Genomic DNA, 21,499 nt, shown 5'->3' on the forward strand with positions numbered 1-21,499 from the left:
TTGGAGACAGGGAAGTGATGGCCTGGTTTTCAGGGAGGAGGTGGTTAAGAAGGAAGCACGGGGTGATGCTCTCCCTCGTGAGGACAGTAGAGCTGGAATGTGGCTCTCCCCGGCTCTTGCTCACAGCTCTTACTACAGAACGGCAACCAGTGCAGCCTCTCCTGTGTGCAGTGGTGCTACTGTGCTTTAAACTGACAAGGAATAGCGACATGAAAGAGTAGTCAGAGTGAGCGATCGGGTTCACAGTAAAATAACTGCATCAATTCCTACTTCTTCAGAGCCAGAATAAAGGGGGGAGATTTGTAAATGTTGTATGCTGACAACTGGTGATACAATGACATGGAGCTGGTATGGTGGCACACACACCTTTAATCCCAACACTCTGAAGGCAGAGGCAGGTGAGTATCTGTGAGTTAGAGGCCACTTGGATCTACATAGCAAGCCGTCTGAGACTATGAGAGCCTGTCCCCCTCCAAAAAAAGGACATGGAAATTGTCCCCGCTGCCAATTTCTGTAATTCCTCTCAGCTTCATAGGAAGTTCATTTCCCGGATAATATTATTCCTGAAAAAGTCAACATGCTCGGAAGATAGGGCAGAAGCCAGATCTCAGCAGCGGACTGGCAGCTTGGCCCACGAGGAAAACAGCAGCAGGAGCACACTGGGTACTTGGATGCCCCACTGCGGCCGTCCGTGTGCTCCGGAAAGGACTGCACCTGGCGAATGAATCCGAGGAACTCTCCTATTTTTGACATTTAAGCCACAAAGTAGTCGGACAAACACACTCGATATTGTATTTTTCTAATAGCAGTCACAATTCTTCAAGTTTTAAAATCCACTTCTGACCATCTTGCCATGAATAACTTCAGTGGCTGCCGCTTCTATTGAAGTTCATATCCAGAGTGCTGATAGCAAGACCAAGCATACAGTGTGTCTCCAGTAGCTTCTTGTTGTTGTTATTGTTGCTGCTGCCTTTAAAAATTGTTACAGTTGACATGCATATTCTCAGGGAAGGTGGCTTTCACCCTTTACCATGGTCGGATACTCGATATCTTATTTAATCTTACTTATTTAGAGCTATTTTTGTTGTTGTTTGTTTTTTTGTTTGTTTGTTTTTTGAGACAGGGTTTCTCCATGTAGTTTTGGTGCCTGTCCTGGATCTCACTCTTTAGACCAGGCTGGCCTCGAACTCACAGAGATCCGCCTCTCTCTGCCTCCGAGTGCTGGGATTAAAGGTATGCGTCACCACCCGGCTATTTAGAGCTCTTTTAACATGACCTTGAAAAATCTGTGTTTTAAAGCTTAGTCTCAGTTGATTTCTTTAAAGCCACGTTTAGAATAGACTGGAGGGGCATGACTGAAACATTCCTTGACGATTTCGATTTCACATGTTCTGCCTCCCCAACTGACCTCTGTCTCTGCGAATGTCCAGGAACCGCCAGTTGGAAGGTATCTCAGTGGTAGCTCAGGAGTTCCACGAGACCTTGGAACCGCTGAATGAGTGGCTCACGGCCATCGAGAAGAGACTGGCCAACTCTGAGCCCATCGGAACCCAGGCCCCAAAGCTCGAGGAGCAGATCGCACAGCACAAAGTAAGACATGTCACGTGTCAGTGAGGCTCGGCTTTTCGTTTATTCCATGGCTTATATGTCATGTGTTTGCTATTTTAAGCATAATTGCAACACTAAATCCATTTTAAAATCATCCTTTTGGTTCTGTTTACATTTTCATTTGTCCATTCCTTTCTGTTCTGTTTTGTTTTCCCTTTTTGAACTTTGTTTAGGCTTTAGAAGATGACATCATCAATCACAATAAACATTTGCACCAGGCTATTAGCATTGGCCAGTCCTTAAAGATTTTGAGCTCCAGGGAGGATAAAGACATGGTGCAGAGTAAACTAGACTTCTCTCAAGTGTGGTACTTTGAGATTCAGGAGAAAAGCCACAGCAGGTCCGAGCTCCTCCAGCAGGCCCTGTGTAACGCTAAGATTTTTGGGGAAGATGAAGTGGAGCTGATGAACTGGCTGAACGAGGTGCATGGCAGACTGAGCAAGCTCTCAGTCCAGGATCACAGCGCTGAAGCGCTTTGGAAGCAGCAGTCCGAACTCCGGGTACCTTCATTTATTTCGTTTATCTTTTTTTTTTTTTCAGTTTCAGTTGTTGTTATTCATTTTTATTAGTTGTGTGTTATTTTATGTCCATTATGACTCATTATCCTCGCGATAGACTCGTTCTTGTGTATGCAGGATGCTTTTAATGACACGTTATTGAATTCATCCATTTAGCCGACATTTTCACTGCTTAGTCAATGTGATTACCGTTGTATTCAAGGGCCCATAATGAACCAGTACCTCAGTAACCCCACAAAGGCAATTTTTATAAGGCCCTGGGTGTCTTCTAAAAGGGGAGTACCGCAAATCATAGTAGATGAGCCCGGGGTGTGGAACACGGGTGGGTGGATGGGGGGGGGATGGTAAACGGACATTTAAAAGTGGCCGGTGTCACCGGGCGGTGGTGGCGCACGCCTTTAATCCCAGCACTCGGGAGGCAGAGCCAGGCGGATCTCCGTGAGTTCGAGGCCAGCCTGGGCTACCAAGTGAGTTCCAGGAAAGGTGCAAAGCTACACAGAGAAACCCTGTCTCGAAAAACCAAAAAAAAAAAAAAAAAAAAGTGGCCGGTGTTCCTGTAGATCTGCCCATAGAGCCCAGTGAAAGTTCCCTGAGGCTAATGAGTGCTGCTGCTGATTTAAATTGGTTTTCCCCTGCTTCCATGTAAGTGGTGCCTGTATTTTAGGCTCTACAAGAAGACATCCTCCTCAGGAAACAGAATGTCGACCAGGCACTGCTGAATGGTTTAGAGCTGCTCAAGCAAACCACAGGTGAGATGCCCCTGGCTCGCGTTGTCCACAGACGGCATCCTACGGTGCTTCTGAGGTATTTGAAGGACGGGGGTGGGGGAGAAGACAAAACATCTTCTACTTTTTGAGGCAGCTCTAAGACTTCATCTTGCAGAATGTTCTCAAGGTCAGTCGAGACTTTAAATGTGATCTCACTTTTTTTCTCATGATCTCATTGTGTTCTTGGTGGACGCTGTGTGTATTACTCATAGCATAAAGTACTTGGCATAGGAGCTGGTCGGAGACGCCTGTACTCCAGCCATATTAATCCTCCACTGTTGGAAGACTGGTAAAGACACCAGCTTAGACAGTTTGCTTTGCTTTAGGGTAGACTGCATCGCAGTGATGCTTGTTCGCGTAGTCCACAGGTTTAATTTCTCCGAGCTTGAGCCACCAAGAAAACAGATGCATGGCTTAATACCTCCGTGAGAGGCTTTGGAGCAACTCAGAGAACTAATAAGTTAGCTTAGCAATTCTCTTGGCTGTAGGGAAGTCCTTATCTATTTCCGCAATGTGTGTGTGCGTGGGGCAATTATCATTCATTGTGGCTAAGGACATGCGATAAAGTATCTAGAACTTTGAATTGGAAGTCTGAAGCGTAGGGCGTAATTTATGTCTGTCTGAAAAGGAAGTAGAGGCAGATAAAGATCCCCGGGAGTGTGAAAGTGAGTAATGATGAGCAAGTACAGGAAGGTTAAATATCCTGCCTGACGTAACCCCACTCACAGGCCACGCTCTCAGGGACCTGAGTGCAGGCTAGTTTAGCCCTCACTCTTTGAAGACAGAAAGCTTTGTAAGGTAAATAAAACACGGCACCTAACCGGTTTCTGTAGCCATTTACATTTCTGTTTTTAGCGATAATCCCATGGCTAGACATCCTGGGGAGGAAGTAAGGACATCTTTTGGGTCAGATCATCTTTAGAAAAATGTCTCCTCTTTCCCCCAAAGCATATCATCAGTAGTGCCCGAGGAAACCCTCTGCCCTCGCCTCGTATCCTTCTGTCTGTAAGAAATCCTGTATCTTTTGAAATTTTAGGTGATGAAGTTTTAATAATTCAGGATAAGTTGGAAGCCATTAAAGCAAGGTACAAAGACATCACCAAACTGAGTGCCGATGTAGCCAAGACTCTGGAACACGCTCTGCAGCTCGCCAGACAGCTGCAGTCCATGCACCAGGAGCTGTGCAGCTGGCTGGACAGGGTGGAGGTGGAGTTGCTCTCCTACGAGACGCAGGCCCTGAAAGGAGAAGCCTCAAGCCAAGTCCAGGAGAGACAGAAAGTACGCCTCTGTGCATCTCAAACACATCGGCTACCCCTGCGGGGAGGATGTGTGAGGATCCCAGTTATAGTTGTCTTGGTGGGTGGGCCCTGGTGGAAACAGGCAGTGAGGTGACTGTTCAGACGGAGTGTGGAGTTTGCTGTCACACTCATGTGACTGGAAATAGAGTGTCCTGCCCAAGATAGAATGATAAAGAAGGAAAAACAGAAAGAGAAGATGGTCATTGTTTCAGAGATTTGTAATTTGGTTGGAAAAGCATTTCTATCAGAGATGGGTAGCCCGGGTGGGTTTTCTGGCAACATCACAAAAATGCACTGCCTCTCCAAGCATTCTTTTCAGATCCCACAGGGGTGGAAGGGACTCTGAGGCTGCAGTGGTGGACACCAGCACGTCCTCACTGCAAGCAACAGCTTTCTTGTTTTATTTTTGTTACCTGATCACTTACATAATAATTTGTTTGGGCTTGTTTTTCCAAACTGTAAATATTTATTTTCCATTTCAAAGATACACTCTTGCCATGTTGACAAATAAGCTGTTCTCTAAACTTCTCTGGAAACACTTTCATTTTTGCAAAATAGCTGCACATCATGGAGGTTTATTTAGCTCAGATGGAATTAGCCAGGCCAAGTACAGCTTTGTCAGCCAGCAGAGGACCCCCAAGAACAGAGGAGAGCCTGCCCAGACGTTTACCGGTATGTGCGTATGTTTTCAAGGAACTGAAGAAAGAAGTTAAGAGCAACAAAGCCTTACTGGATTCTCTTAACGAAGTGAGCGGCGCTTTGTTGGAACTGGTACCCTGGAGGGCGAGAGAAGGACTCGAGAAAATGGTAGCTGAGGACAACGAGCGCTACCGATTGGTGAGCGACACCATCACTCAGAAAGTGGAAGAGATCGATGCTGCCATTCTGCGGTCTCAGCAGGTAGGACCCCAGTACCTTGTTTTCTGGGCCACAGACGTTCTCCAACTGCCCAGGGTCTTGACCTGAACAAGCATGTCTAGTGCTGCGTTTCCATTCTGATCGCCGTGCTTCAGAAATGAACTCAGGGATTTTAATATAATTTTGCTGGGCTACGCCTGAGCACCAGGGCACTGCTAATCTGCATATTGCCAGTAACCATCTGCCCCCATTACGTCATAGACAGCACTCTGCCACACACAGGCAAGCCCTGCTTTCCAAACCGAATGCTTTGTATCTATATATGTGCATGTGGCTCATACTAGCGTAGTGCCTAGACTTAACCTGATGTATCTGTAAGTTAATAGTTTGAATTAGTATGTAGGTCCGTATTAACTGTGCGCTGGCATGCTGCTACAGCAAGAAAAAGTCTTTGTATTTTGAAAGGAAAGAGTTCTTGGTGACGTAGAATTTTCTTCCAAAGATGACTAAAAGGGAAAAAATGATAATTTCTGACCTGCCTGTGGCTTACACAGTTTCTACTCCCAAGTTTTAGAGAATTCTGCTGTTAGCCACAGCCCTGTGGGAAATGGTGGGCCGTGAAGCGGGCTTAGACGTTGATTGTGCATAGTTAAGCCTCTGTTGAAATCTCTGTGGCTATTTACATTAAGTCATCAGGTTTGGATGGCAAACTTTGTATGGGGCTCTATGATTTTGTAGGGTACCTCAAGCGGGAGATGGGTGGCTAACCTCTTCAGTCACACCAGGCAGAAGCAGGAGGCACAGACAGACTGTGGGAGAGAGTCTCCAAAGCTGGTTTTCTAGCATTGTGTAACTGTAATTTGTAGGTTCTAAAGCTCCATGCTCTGCCCTTACTTTAATAGTCGAGGATCACAAAGGCTGACGGCAGACCGCTATAGCAAGGCCCTGCCTAGGAAGTTTCTGTGAGGGGCATTCATGCCTGAGGAATGTGTTCGCCTGCCTAGTTTACAGTTTTCAGGGATTTGTATGCCGCATTGTTGTAGGAACGTGGGCATATTTATTTGTGAAGTTTATTCAGCTATTTTAAAATACTGACTTTTTTTTTTTCCATTAAAATTTATCTGAACATCTCCGGGCCGGCACCAAAGCCTTCTCTGAGTAAAAAGACAAATATTCTGTCCTTTGGGTGCACTGTTTTCTTGAGCAGTTGACTGTGTTCAGTTAGTTGAGTGATATGAAGCAGGTACAGGCTGAATTACAAGTTGAGTTCATATTGGTTAGCATGCATTGAAGCTTAATCAGGTTAATGTCATTGTTCTTAAACCTAAACTATTAAAATATCCATCCTTAAAGAAAACAATATTGACCAGGCATGGTGGCTTACACCCTTAATCCCAGCACTCCGGAGGCAGGGGCAGATGAATCTTTCTAGTTTTTATATGGATTTAAGCTCTGATTTCATCTGCCTGTACCCGTTTTCAGTGTGGCAGAAGCCACCAGGAATGTGGCCAGGAGAGGTGAAAGCTCAGGTTCCCTCAGGCTCTAGGGCACATGACTCATTTTTGTCGTGTGGGACTGGTCATTTCCCACTCTGCACCGTGAGGGAGGCCATGATGGTGACGAGGAGAACTCTGTCTCTTCACTTGGTCTGTCATGATGCCACCAGAGTGGAGCAAAGGAGAGTGCCTCATCACTACCCGACAGAGCGACTCCAGACTCCACAGTACCATCCTCCCTTTACACTGCAGGAGGGAACTTAGTTTTGAGTCACTGGAGATAGAGCTTGGGCTCCTGCTTAACCTCATCCTGAAGGGGATATTAGGAACAGTGTCGCAGACTCGAGGGCGAAATCCTCGGCTCCTCATGCTGCTCCTCTTGGCATGAGTGGCGGGGGCTGCCATTTCGCTCCCTGGCGTTCCATTGACATGGAGGGAGTATTGTCTGTTTTCTGCCTTGCTAGGCCGCCCCTCCCCTTCCTGTGTCCTCGGCTAGGGAGAACAGGACTCTGCAGGGCTGCGTCTGTATCCATTGGTGTGGGGGGGCTTCTTGTTCTGTACTTCATCTTGGGTAGGTGAGATGCAAAGAAATACCACCCTTGGGGTATTGATCCCCGGGACCCAAGGTCCAAGGTGCTCTGCCTCCCTCCTCATGTTGCAGGAGCGTCCTGTATGTCATGCCGGCGTTCTACTTGCCTTGGGATGAGGAAAGTTGATCTATTCCATTTTCCCGTGTGTTTACATTGTGACATTGTAGACTCTTTAAGGTAGAATTATTTTCTGACTTACTTTTCAGCCCCACCCTTGTCTTTTCTTACCTAATTGTCTTCTTCTGCTCCCACTTTGGGAAGTGGGACACTCAGGCAGGGCTGGATTCCTCCAGCTGAGGAGGTGTCCATCCTGTCCATTCCTCCAGCTGAGGCGGTGTCCATTCCTCCAGCTGAGGAAGTGTCCATCCCGTCCATTCCTCCAGCTGAGGAGATGTCCGTCCCGTCCATTCCTCCAGCTGAGGCTCTCGTGCTTCTCATCTCTCTGTGGGGGTGACGGTATCACTCCTCCACCTTTTGATCCCTGCTCAGTTCAGAACAGCACTAAGAGTTTATCTGATGCAAGACACTGAGAACACTCGTGCTCTCTGACAACACAAGGGTCAAAAACAAAATGTGGGGAATATTCCTAATAAATGAGAGAAGCCGGATGTGGAAGTGTCCATAGGGTATTTTACAAGTCTGACTTTCCCAGCCACTTCAACAATATGAACTGTGGATTTTAATTTTCTTCTGTTTATTTTTCTGTGCTTTAAAATTTTCTGCCATGCCTATGATTTAATGTTACAGTGAGGAAAATAAACTGGAACATTTCTGAATGATCTTGTACATGTTTAAAGTCCAGCATTAAATGAGATGTTTACATGAATGGTTTGAGTATATTCTTCATACACAGATATAGCTATTTGCACATGCATTTATATATACATACATATATATGTATATATACATACATATATATATATATGCACATACAATAAAGAAATGGGAAACTTTCATTCTTTTATTAGTAGCCAGGGACTTTGATGGCACAGTGCTACCTACCCATCTGAGAATTGAAGTCACAGGAAAAAGTAACTTAAAATGGTATCGTATTGTCAGCTTTTAAAACAGTTATGTTTGGATACTGAGACGCCCGAGCAGAAGGCCACAGAGCCAGCTCTCCTTGCCTCCATGCTCTGTTACCACACTGCAGGGCATAAGGGCTTGTGGACAGAGTTCTTCGCTCTCTCACTCAGTCACTCATGATTTATTTTAGCATGCTATGAAAAGAGAAACCAAGAGTCTCCAATTAGGAAAGGGAGTATTTAGAAGCAACGTAAATAGGTAATTCTTCTGGCACCAGCCACAGGAACTTGCTGACCTAATTATTATCTTTTGTTTAGTTTGAGCAAGCAGCAGAGGCTGAGTTATCCTGGATTACTGAAATAGAGAAGAAGTTAATGTCTCTGGGTGACATCAGGCTTGAGCAAGACCAGACCTCTGCTCAGCTGCAGGTTCAAAAGGTGAGGAAATACATTTTCAGTTGCTGTCCAAGTTATGCATCGCCAGGCTCCGAGTCTAGAAAATACATTCACATGGTTTTGCTTCCCAAGACCCTGTCAGGGTAACTTGCTATTTTCAACTTTGTATTTTGTCTTTGTTTGGTAAATCACAGGCATTCACCATGGATATTTTGAGACACAAGGATATTGTTGATGAACTTGTTAAATCTGGACATAAAATCATGACCACATCCAGCGAAGAGGAAAAGCAGTCAATGAAGGTACCACCTTGTCCATATGCTAGGCAGTGAGCCTCACATGAATAGCATCCACTGAGCACTGAATTCCGGAAGGGCACCTTCTCTTTATCTGCAGCTGCTGTTTAAGCGACAGAATCCTTACATTTAAACCGGGACAGTCTGTGTTAATGCATCTGAGCTGTTAAAAGTTTCCTTGATTAACTGACACAGACACACATTGATCATTCAATCAATCTAATCAGTATTAGCTGTATTACTGTTACAATGCTTAGGGGACATGTCAGCTTTGGGCCTTACACTTCGGGAACATTTGCAACTTTTAAGCTGAAATAAAATCCAAAACACATAGATCTTCATTCTGTCTAAAGTTACGCTAAGGCAATAGGAACAGTGATCTAATGGCTAAGGAAGCAATGGGTATATGTAGTTTTAATAATTCTTCAGATTGGTAGAAAACCATCCACAGGTAGGAGTTGTTAGCACAACCTTAATGGACATCTGAATACCTTAAAGAAATGACTAAGTGTTAATACTTCCAGGTAAGTATATGACCCCAAATAATGATATACAGACATCCATGCCTTAAATTACATTTTACCTAAAATATATTCCTTTTCAGGTAGACTGCAGATAAAATTACAGATTGTATAGTATAATGATATTTTCTCATTTTCATTTGTACAAGGGCAGGTTATTAGTCTATAACTAAGAATTATTTTTTCAAGAATTCAGAAATAGAAAATACAGATCACCATGAAATAATTTCCGTCCTGACTTGTAGTTTATCAGGCTGTTATCCTTTCTCCTCCTCTTACTTTATTGTGAGTTCACATTGCACTCTCAGGTAACTATACCTCACAACACTAGTGTGTAGCACGGTGGCCTACGTTGATTCCCATGCATGGGATTGGTTCTATTTTTAATTGATTTTTGTTCTTATGATTTCATTTGTAAAAGATAATCTTCCTTTCCCCCCCAGGTAATAATGCCAATGCTGGTAGACTTGTATGAAACTTACTTTCTAACTCTGGGAACAGTGTAAGAGTACTGGAGAATTCTGCTTCTTGTGTCTGAAGAATTCAGTGATACTTGTGTCCTCTTTAATTTAACATGGGTGTGTGCACAGAAACAGTTCATGTGAACAGGTTCCTTTTATTTATTTATCTCGTGTACATTTGTTGTGTCCCCTACTCTGTGCCACACACGTTCAGAACTAGTCAAAGCATCCTGAACTACAACATCCAGCCCGGCAAACACCCTTCCTCATCTCTTTTTCTAGAAAAAACTGGATAAGATACTGAAGAACTATGATGCCATCTGCCAGATAAACTCAGAGAGGCACCTGCAGCTGGAGCGGGCACAGTCCCTCGTTAGCCAGTTCTGGGAGACGTATGAGGAACTCTGGCCGTGGCTGACAGAAACACAAAGAATCATCGCCCAGCTGCCTGCCCCGGCCCTGGAATATGAAACTCTGAGACGGCAGCAGGAAGAGCACCGGGTGAGAGCTGGAGAGAGAGCCACTAACCAGGGTAGTGGTGTTGATGGTGTGTGTAAAGAGCTGTTAGACACGTACAGAATCGGGGCGTTTTAATAATAATAATAATAATGATGATGATGATGATGATGATGATGATGATGTCTGCACTCCCTCACAGCTGGTGAGCTGCCACATACTGCATACATCACAACTTTCATATGGTAGTGCATACATACTACAGCCTGTCTGGGTAGGAAAAATAATACCATTTTAAAATGTTAGTGGCGTGAGCTTTTGAGGTGCTTTCAGTTATGTATGTTGATGTTCTGTGTACGTATGTTGAAGACATTCTGTGCTTTATGTGTAGTGCCCAGAGCCATCTAAAACATTGAAAAGTAGAGTAGAGGTGTACAGAAGACACATACACAGCCATTGAGTTTGGAGGAAATGTACACGGGCATGCATCTGTCGAAACGGCAATGTCACAAAAGCTATGAGACAGAAACCGGCTGAGGTATCAACATAGGCTGGTGGCTAGGAGACAGGGCCATCGAGTCCATGCTAGGGCCGTCACCACCTCCACTATGTAAGACAGTGCCGAGGTGACCTAATCATATGAAGTGGAACTCTGGCATTATGAAACCGCCCCTCTAGCCGTCACTTAACTGTTGACATCACTTGACATTTACAAGAGTTTGGTTGAGAGAGGGTTCGAGTCTCTGGAGAAGATCTGGAGTTCTTCATGTTTGCGGGCTTGAGAACCCGGTTGTCCATGATCTGCCCATGATGAAGTCAGAGACTGATCAGGAGAGGGTGGGAATCAACCCACGATGTGCTACAACATCTTGTAGAAGATATGATGAACTGAGTACTCTTTTAGAGATTTACTTACTTTTATTCTGTATATTTGGGTCTTTTGCCTGCACCACGTGTGGACGGCGCCCCGAGGCCAGGAGAGGGTATTGTATCCTCTGGATCTGGAGTTCTAAACAGTTAATGAGCTGCCATGTGGGTGCTGAGAATCAAAACCAGGTCCTCGCCATAGCAGCAAATGCTCTTATCCACAGAGTCGCTTCCCCGGCTCCTGCCCGTTGATCTTGTTCCTTTACCTCCCTAGCACATGGGCATGGAAGGCTGTCTAGCTGAAGCACTTACTCACATGAGAGCTTAGAAGAACAGTTTATGGCCACACTGAATTTTTACAGAGTCTCATCTAAACCATTCAACTAGCAAAAGATTTACAAATGGTGTCGAATTGAATTCAATTCCAGTATAAAGATGTGTTGTCTCAGAATCCTGGTCATTGTTCAATGAATGACTCTTAGTGTAAAATGGACCATAAACGTCTCTATCATAAGTGATTTGAAACAACTGCTTTTAGAATAACACCTAGTGGTAAGAAATGGTTCATTAGCTAAAATCTTAAAAATAGAATTGATTTTCTCTTTTGCATAATCTCTGAACTTGTAAAACAAACACATGGTTACACATATATATCAAGGGAAAGACAAAGTTCTTATAGCCTTATATGTCTCCAAACTGTTCAGACTAAATAGTTTTTTGCAGCCCTCCAAAAGCATTTCTTTTCTAAGTCCAGATCTACGGATTAGGGAGAAGACCTGTCTGGAAATGATAATAGCCTCCAGAGGCTCTGTTATCAAGTGCTGTAGGCCTTTAAGTCATGTGAGATTTCTCCAGCACAATGACCTCAAGAATTATTTGGTCACATGTGAGGCAAAGGCATGTGGTTTCCACACTCCCCACCCCTCACCCCTGAGAGAAGTTCTCCCTATGTAATCCAGACTGGCCTCAGACTCACCATCCTCCTGTCTCAGCCTCCTGACTGCTGGAATTACAAGTGTGTAACACCACATCCAGGCAAAGGCTGTTTGCTCATACACACACACACACACACACACACACACGTCCAAGTAGACACCTAATAAATGTTCTCTGGCCTGTCACAGGATGCCATATAAAAGGCTCATCACCTCAGCAGCACCGCCAGACAAGCTGGCCAGGCAGTTCAAGAAACTTCAGCCGGAGCCTTGCATTTCCCTTGAGGGTCTTGGCTATTGAGTTTAGAGTTATTTTTCAAGCATTGCCGTCTGTAATACAAAAGTAGAACATACGTGTAACTTCGTCAGCTCTCTTTACCATGTGATTTCGTTTTGGCTGATGGAGCCATTACCACCTCCAGTCTGTGATTCAGCACAAGGAATATAGAATGAAAGTAAGATCTAGACCAGAACATGCATTGCCACTGTGGCTTGTCCATGCTCTCTCATGCAACATGTTAGCTTAGACATGCCACTTTTATAATAGACTTTGTGTGTAGAAATGTTTTCAGTAGGCTTTCAGAACAACTTTAAAGCAGCAAGACACCTGTAACTTGTCTCTAGACTGCCTTTCCTGAGTGTCAGCCCTCTCAGAAGCTCCTACTGGAGGCTGTAGTACAAAGAGACTGGGGATACACTGGGTAAGGACAAGGGCCTGCCGATGAGGGCCAAGTGCAAGCCCTCCACTTAGAGGCTGGCCTGAGAGACTCTTAAAGAAAGGGTTCCCGTGGGAATGGTTCTGGAGTGGCCCCAGGAAGCACTGCTCCTCAGAGGTCCCAGCTTTGTTCTGGCTCCCAGTACCTCAGCTGATTTACAGGAGTGACTCCACTTGAATTCAGCTCTACTCAGCAATGTAAACAGCAGGTCTCTCTCAATTAAGCTACATTTCTTAGGATACACATTTTCTTTAACTATGCCTTATAATAATGCTCAACATCTATTGTGTGTTTGATAAATCCATTACCTTTGAAACGTTTACAGTTTACAGTAACAAACAGGGGGCTGGAGACATGGCTTGGCCGTTAAGAGCACTTGCTGCTCCTAGAGAGATCTGGTTTACGTTCTCAGCACCCACATAGCAGCTCACCACCTTACCTGTAACTACACGTACACACACAAATAAATGTAATAAATTAACTAATGGAAATGAATTGATACATTTAGTGTCTGTAGGTCATGTATATATGGAATAAGTTTTTTATATATATATATATATACACACACACACATATATATATATATATATCATAATGTAACATATATGAGCATCCGATACTGGTTCACACGTGTGTGAATGGAGTGCCTGTGGGCTTAGGTCACTGTCATACCTCTCAAGTTTTTTTAAATCCTGGTATTGTGTCTTTCTTCCCCACTGAGATTCTTCCTAGTCTGGACGTCCCCTCCCCCAGTCATTTCCGTATGTATCACTAATGTGCGGAAAGTAGCACCCTAAGCCATGGCTGGGCCAAGGAGCTCAGACTCCTCTGCTGCAGCTGATGATGCTCTCGTGAAAATGGACAGCTCGCCGGGCAGCGGTGACGCACGCCTTTAATCCCAGCACTGGGGAGGCAGAGGCAGGCGGATCTCTGTGAGTTCGAGGCCAGCCTGGTCTACAGAGTGAGATCCAGGAGAGGCACCAAAACTACACAGAGAAACCCTGTCTCAAAAAAAACAAACAAACAAAAAAGAAAAGAAAATGGGCAACTCTTGCTGTGGCGTGCACAGTCACCGTTTCCTTTAGTGCCATTTCCTCTGTGTCCCAAAAGGCACGTGACTGGACAGTTGTCCCGTCCTGTGTTGGACTTTCTCCTCCTTGCAGAGACAGGGATACGTGCCTTGCAGCAGGGAGGGCATTGTTTAGCATTTCTTGTCAGCTGCATGCATTGGAGGTGGGATGGGTTGTAACATGGAGGTGTGACTCTGAGATACTGAGAAGCTGTTTGGTTTATTATAGCAACTGCGAGAACTGATAGCCGAGCACAAGCCTCACATAGATAAGATGAACAAGACTGGGCCGCAGTTACTGGAACTGAGCCCAAAGGAAGGCGTCTATATCCAAGAAAAGTATGTGGCCGCCGACACCCTTTACAGCCAAATTAAAGAAGATGTCAAAAAACGAGCCGTGGTACTAGATGAAGCCATTTCCCAGTCAACTCAGGTAACCCAGGAAAAAAATTAATTTCTTCTGCACAGCCAGGCACACAAAGCATTGGATGCTCTGATGAATTTCATCTTCAGTGATGTATGGACTATATTGTCTCTGAGTATAGTGTCTTTTCTCTCAGAAGTGGTGTTGGCTTGCAGCCAACTCTTGGGTTTCTCTGCCTGCTCCAGGGTACAATAAAAAGGAAATTTCAGCGAGTAGGAAACCCTACCTGCAGCAATGGTCAGATGCTTGCTCCCATGTCCATCATAAGTGGAACACAGTCTTTGACACTGGGGAGAGAAAAGAAAGTATTTCAGTCGTTAATGGTAGAATATTTCCAAGAAGGCATTTAGAGGAGGTCCTGAGCAATAAGCCAGATAAATAAAGATAAGAATATTAAGTAGGCAATAGTTTTTGTAAATAACCACTTTTTAAGAAACTGACTCTTGGAATACCTGTAGGGTTTTGATTTTGTCATTAGACCCTGGCATTGGAGTGGCGTTTTCTGTAACCCTGAGTGTGTGTTCTCGTGCCTGCCCCTGCTGTTGCTGCGGGAAACCACTCTGGTCAGAAGCAGCACAGGGGAGGAGTAGGCTTGTTTCATCTTCCACTTCCGGGTCACAGTCCCTCATGGTGGGATGGCAGGGAAGGAGCTGAGCGGGACTCGAAACAGAACCCAGGGAGGAACACAGCGTGGCGGCCTCCTCAGAGGCCCTGCTTAGCTGGCTTTCCCACAGCCCTGCACGCACCATCTGCTCGGGAACGGTGCCACTCACGATGGACTGGGCCCTCCTCCATAAGTTACCAATGAAGCCCGTCCTCCATAGACATGGCCACAGGCCAGTCTGCTCTGGGAAGTCCCTCAAGTGAGGCTTCCTTCTCGGATGACTCTAGGATGTGTCAGTTGACAGGTCAAACTTCCTGGGACAATGTTGCCTCACCCACCTTTGAGGCTCATAGAGAAAGTAGCAGTAAACATGGTTTTATGAACTTGTGGATGATGCTTTCATAAATATAAAATTAATTGTTTCCTATCTCTAATTGTATTTTGACCATGAATTAGATACAAACTTTGGATACAACCTTGGGCATATTTTTATTTTGTTTAATTTTACATTTTTTTAATTCAATAAATATATAACTCAAGGAATCCCTTGAATCGAATCAAAACCACCTATGAATTTTGCATGCACTTGTATAATGTTTGAGGATTTCAAAATGATCATTTTAAATGAATGATCAGTTTTGACAGCAAAATGTGCAACTTACCACCCCACCCTCCCAAAAAAAAGAAGTTGAAATGTAAAATTAGGCAACAGATTAAAATTCATATTGCTGCCAAGGAACGATACTTAATGAATACATTCGATTATAGATGGGAAACTCTGTGTTCTCTTAATGTCACAGAGAAGTGCACCTTAGGCTTCATACCCCAGCTGGATGTAACTTTGCATGGAAATGTTGGCAAAGGGTCCTTAGTCTTTAACTGAGGGAAATTTTACAGGCGACGTTACAATGACCCCATTGGGTTTTTTGTTTTGTTTTGTTTTGTTTTTCATAGTTTCATGACAAGATCAACCAGATCCTCGAGAGCCTGGAGCGCATCATGGAGCGTCTGAGGCAGCCGCCGTCCATCTCCGCAGAGGTTGAAAAGATCAAGGAACAGATTGGTGAAAATAAGAGTGTGTCTGTGGACATGGAGAAGCTGCAGCCACTGTATGAGACGCTGAGGCAGAGGGGGGAGGAGATGATTGCCCGGTCTGAGGGCACCGAGAAAGACATCTCTGCCAAAGGTACTCATTCTGGAGTGATGGCAGAAATTCAGCGTTCCCTTATTTGGTTGGTTGGTTAGTTGGTTGGTTGGTTGGTTAGTTGGTTGGTTGGTTGGTTGGTTGGTTTGATTTTTTTTTTTTTGACGTAGGGTCTCTCCCTATGCAGCATTGGCTGGCCTGGAGCTCTCTAGGTAGGCCAGACTGGCCTCAAACTGACAGAAACCCATCTGCTTCTACCTCCCAAGTGCTGGGATTGAGGGCACGCCACCTCACCCGGCCTCAACAAGACTTTTAAAACAGCTCTAGATTTGTACGCTGTTTGCTGCACACGTGACTGTGGAGCAAACCGCCAGGTCTCCGAAGAGCTTGCACGGCCATGTGCCCTGTACACAAGTCCTTTGGTGGCTTCCTCAGTTTGTGAGGTCCCTTGGCTGAAGACAAAACGTGGTTCTCTGGAGACCATGTGTCTGTCCTCTGAGCCTCTTGGGCTCTCAGAGCAAAGTTAATGCTAATCAGCCAAAGCTGGGGATACAGGTTTAGTGTCCTCTCTAGCATGCCTGCTCTATTCCATAACCACCGGAATGGTAGCCAGAGCCACTCAGGTTAGAGCTGTGCTCTGTGAGTCAAAGGAAGGGCGTGTACATAGCAGAAATAAGAGTATTCCAGAGGCAAGTCAGAAGTACACATCCTTGTCCTATTCCTGAGACTGAACAAGCAGTCTCATCCTTGGAGAGCGTAAGAAAATATGTCTTAGGTTAACCACTTACTGCCTTTGGGACTAAGGCCAGGTTCATGAACTTAAAACTCGGAAAACTTGGGTCTTCTTGAGCCCATGTAGCCTTAAGCATCGACGTTGGTAAGGAAAAGTCTTGGTTCAGCCGGAGCAGGCCCCTAGATTTTGCATGATTTGTGATAGGTGTTGGCCCAGTGGTAACGCATAGACTGCAGTTGGTGAAAACCGGGTCCCTGGTTCTGTGTATTTAGCAAATCAAGTAACTGCTCGCTGTATGAGCTCCAGTTTTGCTTTCACTGAAAAGGCAATAACCGGCACCTTTGCTGACATGGTTTTGCTGTGTAGCCGTGCAGGACAAACTGGACCAAATGGTTTTCATTTGGGAAAACATACACATGATGGTAGAAGAAAGGGAGGCCAGATTGCTGGATATTATGGAACTGGCAGAGAAATTCTGGTGTGACCACATGTCATTGGTGGTTACCACAAAAGACACTCAAGATTTCATCCGGGACCTGGAAGACCCTGGGATTGACCCCTCAGTAGTTAAACAGCAGCAGGAAGCAGCGGAGGTAAGATAGCACCAACTCTGTATGTGACTGAAAAATTATGCCGTTGAAATTTGTATTCGGTTCTGAATGTGGGATGCTCCGTGAGTACCAGAATATAATGGGCATGCAGATCCCACCTGGAGATTGTTCTGGAGATCTCTTCTCTGCACCCACACTGCTCATGCTTGACCCTGACTTGGCAGGACAGGTGTGCGGCTTTGTACACACCAGATGGTCCCCGTGTGGCCATAGGCACCATCCTCCTCCTCCTCCTCCTCCTCCTCCTCCTCCTCCTCCTCCTCCTCCTCCTCCTCCTCTGTGCTCTTCTGAGTGTCCATGGTACCTTACAGTCTTCCTCCTTACCTCAGCATGTCATCTCTGCCACCACCGCTGTGATGCACTTCAGGGTTTGGTTCGATTGTTACCCACACCATACACTTACTGTCTTGTCTGTTTACCTCAACTACCTGCTGGGCTGTGGGTCCCTGGAGAAGGCTAGGCTGACATTTTCATGTCCAGTGTCTGGTTTAGGGCTTTGTCCATGCTTATTAAATATTCACTGCTGAGTGGGTGTGTTTAACCGTGACAGTGAAAAGCAAGGTAGGCCACTTCATTGCTTTTGTGCTATACCAGCAGTTGGCAGGTGATGGCTAAGGTGATGACATACAAGGAACTCCAGAGCTCGCTTATCCTCAGTTTCCCAGCAGATACATTACTTTGCATAAAATCTTTGTGCTCATATTTTACTGGTGTCTGTTTTGAGAATATACAGGCAAACTATCAGTGAAAAACAAAATGTCTTTCTGTGCTTTATCGTATTTGGGGTATTTTTTAAATTGCTCTGGTATTTTGTCTTTATTAGTAAAGATTTGGCATTAGAGGATATTATTTTCTCTAAAGTATTTCTTGTTGAGAAGATGACTATAAGAACTTGAGAAATGAGAGAAAATGAAATGATGCTAATTTCACCTAGGAATCCCTGTGCCAGCTCTGTGTGACATCTTTTCTTGGATTTGGTTTGGTTTTACATGGTGTTCTGAGGCTCTGTTTTGAATTCTAGGCAATAAGAGAGGAATTTGATGGCCTGCAAGAGGAACTAGACCTGGTCACCACACTGGGCTCTGAGCTGATCGCTGCCTGTGGGGACCCTGATAAGCCCATTGTCAAGAAAAGCATAGATGAGGTACCGATGACTTGTTTTCCACTTTCATAAGAATGCCTTTCTCAAGACTTAGCAACTAACATATGTGTGTCACAAATAGTTTAAATTACAAATTTGACACTCAAAGGATTGGACCCTTTGTTTTGTAGTTAAATTCAGCCTGGGATTCTCTAAATAAAGCTTGGAAAGACCGGGTTGACAAACTGGAAGAGGCCATGCAGGCTGCCGTTCAGTACCAAGATGGATTGCAGGTAAGGTGGTTGCCACGTCCTCTCATTTTAGCTGGAAACAGGAATCTTACTTATTGATGTACATTGACGCTTTGGGACCAGCCAGCCCAATCCTGTGACTGTGTGTGCAGTTGCAGACAAATCTGTTCCTGTAATTGCCACAGCTAGTTTGACTCAACCTTTTTAGAAGATATTTCTTACCTATCAGACGTACGGATTTATAAGTACATGTAAACATGGATTTGTGCACACATCAGTGGAATTTACTTTGAAAAGAAGTAGTCTAATTTTTTTTTTCTTTAAGCGAAAGTAAATATTCCCACACAGTATTTTTCAAAAACGGTTGAGCACCAGGCAGTGAGGTAACATGGAACAGAGTCTGAGTTCTCTTCTAAAGTGAAATAAAATGAAAGAAATAAACACGGGCTAAAAATACCACCAAGTTTAACTGAAGTCAGAATTAAGAGACCTGACATGAAGCCAGTGTTTTCTCTGTGTACTAAAATAGATTTTTATTTTATTGGCTCATAACTGGGTGTATCAAGGTGCTTTCTTTTTTCCGTATATGTGATTGTTAAAATAGTTGTTTCTCATGTCTCTTCAAGGTTCTCATTCAGTTCATTAGCCAGATAGAAACTGTTCTTTTAATATTAGGGTTCTCTTGAGGCCAGCTCAGGGAAATTTCTTCCCTTCCTCCCTCCTTGTCCTATTTCCTAACAGGTTGGCAGGAGTTTAATCTCCCAGACTCCTTACCGCATGGAAAAACCTCTCTTAAGTATTTCCATAACACTTAAGTGAATATTATTTTTTGAAGCTCATATGAGAACATTTTTTCCTTTTTCATTATGCCATTTCATCTTATATTTGTAAAAATAAATGTCGCCAGCCAGGCTTTATCTCAGCAGAAAGGGTTTTAAACTTTGGAAATGCATGAAATTTTTCATGATAAAAAACACCTTATTATAACTCCTGTACATGTGTATATATATACTTCTTCACACACCCCACCCCAAGCAAAGTAACGATTTTTTGCTTAAATAACCAATGGCCAATGATAGCCACTTGGGGCTCCCATCTTTGTGTGTAAGGCTGCATCAGAATGTAATTCTTCTGGGTGGCATTGTCTTCCATGGCTAGAGATGGTACTGCTACTATGTGAGGTCACTTGGGAGCCATGGGCAAGACACCATGATTTGACACATACTCCTTACCAACAGCAAGAGACATAAGGTCCATCATAGGTCCTGTTGGTTATAAATGGCAACTTGGGTTACTAAATGGCTGTAGCTATAATGTGGTGCTAGGTACTACATAAGGGTCAAGGCTTGATTAAAAGATGAGATGCATTTTCTTCCCAAGTTGCTGCTTAAGTAATTAGGGTTGGTTAATGGTCATTTAAATATTACCAGATAGTTTATAAGGTTTCTCTTCTTCCATCATCTTCATTAAAATGTAAAATAATTTGGTTATACCTTTAATTCAGTTCATTATCTTTAAAAAAAAAAATGTGTGCTCAGCCTTTGTAAAATGTGTAGAAACCTAGAAAGAATATAGAAACTAGTGGACTCTGAAGTCTGTTGCAGTTCATGGTAATGATAATCTTAATCACATGTGTGTGCAGAATTTTAATGTTAACCTGAGTAGTATAGAAAGGTTAGGTGACCCGCAGTGACCTTCTTGGTTATTTGAATAAGTTGATACATTTGGATCCTCTCCTGATCTTTTTATATAAGCAAATGGGAATTTTCACTTCTGTGATTGAATATATAAACTTTTTCAAATGAACTTTTCTCTGAAAGTGCTTGATAGTTTAAGAATAGGATTCTTCGGCTAGCTTTGGTGCAGAATTGGAGGTGACATTTACTTGGCATTTGAAGAGCTGGCTTATATTATTAAAGCTTTTATTCAGGTGAACTACCTTAGTTTTATAAAGTAGGCGCCTTTTATAATTTCTTCTAGTTATTGCCTTTCCCCATAACACCAGACCCATGGCCATTTCGGAGCTACTGTTATAACACAGGGGAAATGTATCTTTCAGGCAATATTTGACTGGGTTGATATCGCAGGCAATAAGTTAGCCTCAATGACTCCAATTGGAACGGATCTTGAGACCGTCAAGCAGCAGATTGAAGAGCTGAAGGTATGTGTGGGTCTCCTCGTTGGTATAGGCCTGCCAAATTTTTAAGTTACCGATTCACCAAATTTCTCACTTAGGTTTGTTTAGTTTACATAATTAAAACATTATATATTGGCTTCAAAATTGTACTATTTATTTCTATGCCATGTATTTCTTTATGTGTTTGTGTGTGTTTGCACGCAAGTGTGCCACACATGTAAGGAGGGCAGAGAACAGCTTGTGGTCGTCGACCTTCTCCTCCCACCACGTGGGTCCTGAGGATCAAGCTCAGGTCGTCAGACTTGGTAGCAAATAACTTCTTCCCCCACTGAGGTATTTCACAGGCCCTACAACTGTTTCAGAATGATATCTACAGAAGTGTTTATTTTTAAAAATGAGAGATTGTTTTATTTTCATTAATCCTATTCTTTATAGAATGACAAATGAGCAAAAAAGGGGGTGGGGAACAGGATTTCTAACTCACTCCGAAAGCTATATACTTAAAAGCAACTATGCCTAGGATTTGATGTACAGCCTTTCAGATATCCCCATATCTTAAAAGGGTATCTGTATGTAGAGGGGAGGGCCAAATTTGGATTGTGCTATTGAGACTTTTTTGTTTTTTCCAGACAGGGTT

At 43.9% G+C, this 21,499-nt stretch overlaps 1 protein-coding gene across 35 annotated transcripts in view; it reads left to right on the top strand.

The window, feature by feature from the left end:
- The window catches only part of Dst (dystonin), a 434,856-nt gene that overhangs the window by 372,014 nt on the left and 41,343 nt on the right, over positions 1 to 21,499 (top strand). For 14 of the 35 annotated variants that reach the window (XM_076558418.1, XM_076558424.1, XM_076558422.1 and 11 more), the window contains 14 exons: positions 1,431 to 1,590; positions 1,782 to 2,108; positions 2,791 to 2,875; positions 3,930 to 4,222; positions 4,885 to 5,091; positions 8,479 to 8,598; positions 8,751 to 8,858; positions 10,117 to 10,335; positions 14,107 to 14,310; positions 15,860 to 16,091; positions 17,149 to 17,375; positions 18,415 to 18,537; positions 18,666 to 18,767; positions 20,785 to 20,886. In XM_076558418.1, coding sequence (XP_076414533.1) covers positions 1,431 to 1,590; positions 1,782 to 2,108; positions 2,791 to 2,875; positions 3,930 to 4,222; positions 4,885 to 5,091; positions 8,479 to 8,598; positions 8,751 to 8,858; positions 10,117 to 10,335; positions 14,107 to 14,310; positions 15,860 to 16,091; positions 17,149 to 17,375; positions 18,415 to 18,537; positions 18,666 to 18,767; positions 20,785 to 20,886 — 2,509 coding nt within the window. The remainder of the gene's footprint in view (positions 1 to 1,430; positions 1,591 to 1,781; positions 2,109 to 2,790; positions 2,876 to 3,929; positions 4,223 to 4,884; positions 5,092 to 8,478; positions 8,599 to 8,750; positions 8,859 to 10,116; positions 10,336 to 14,106; positions 14,311 to 15,859; positions 16,092 to 17,148; positions 17,376 to 18,414; positions 18,538 to 18,665; positions 18,768 to 20,784; positions 20,887 to 21,499) is intronic. The other 21 variants (XM_076558421.1, XM_076558427.1, XM_076558425.1 and 18 more) reach the window with 3 other exon arrangements.

This window comes from Peromyscus maniculatus, chromosome 21, assembly GCF_049852395.1.
Source record: "Peromyscus maniculatus bairdii isolate BWxNUB_F1_BW_parent chromosome 21, HU_Pman_BW_mat_3.1, whole genome shotgun sequence".
Lineage (NCBI taxonomy): Eukaryota > Metazoa > Chordata > Mammalia > Rodentia > Cricetidae > Peromyscus > Peromyscus maniculatus.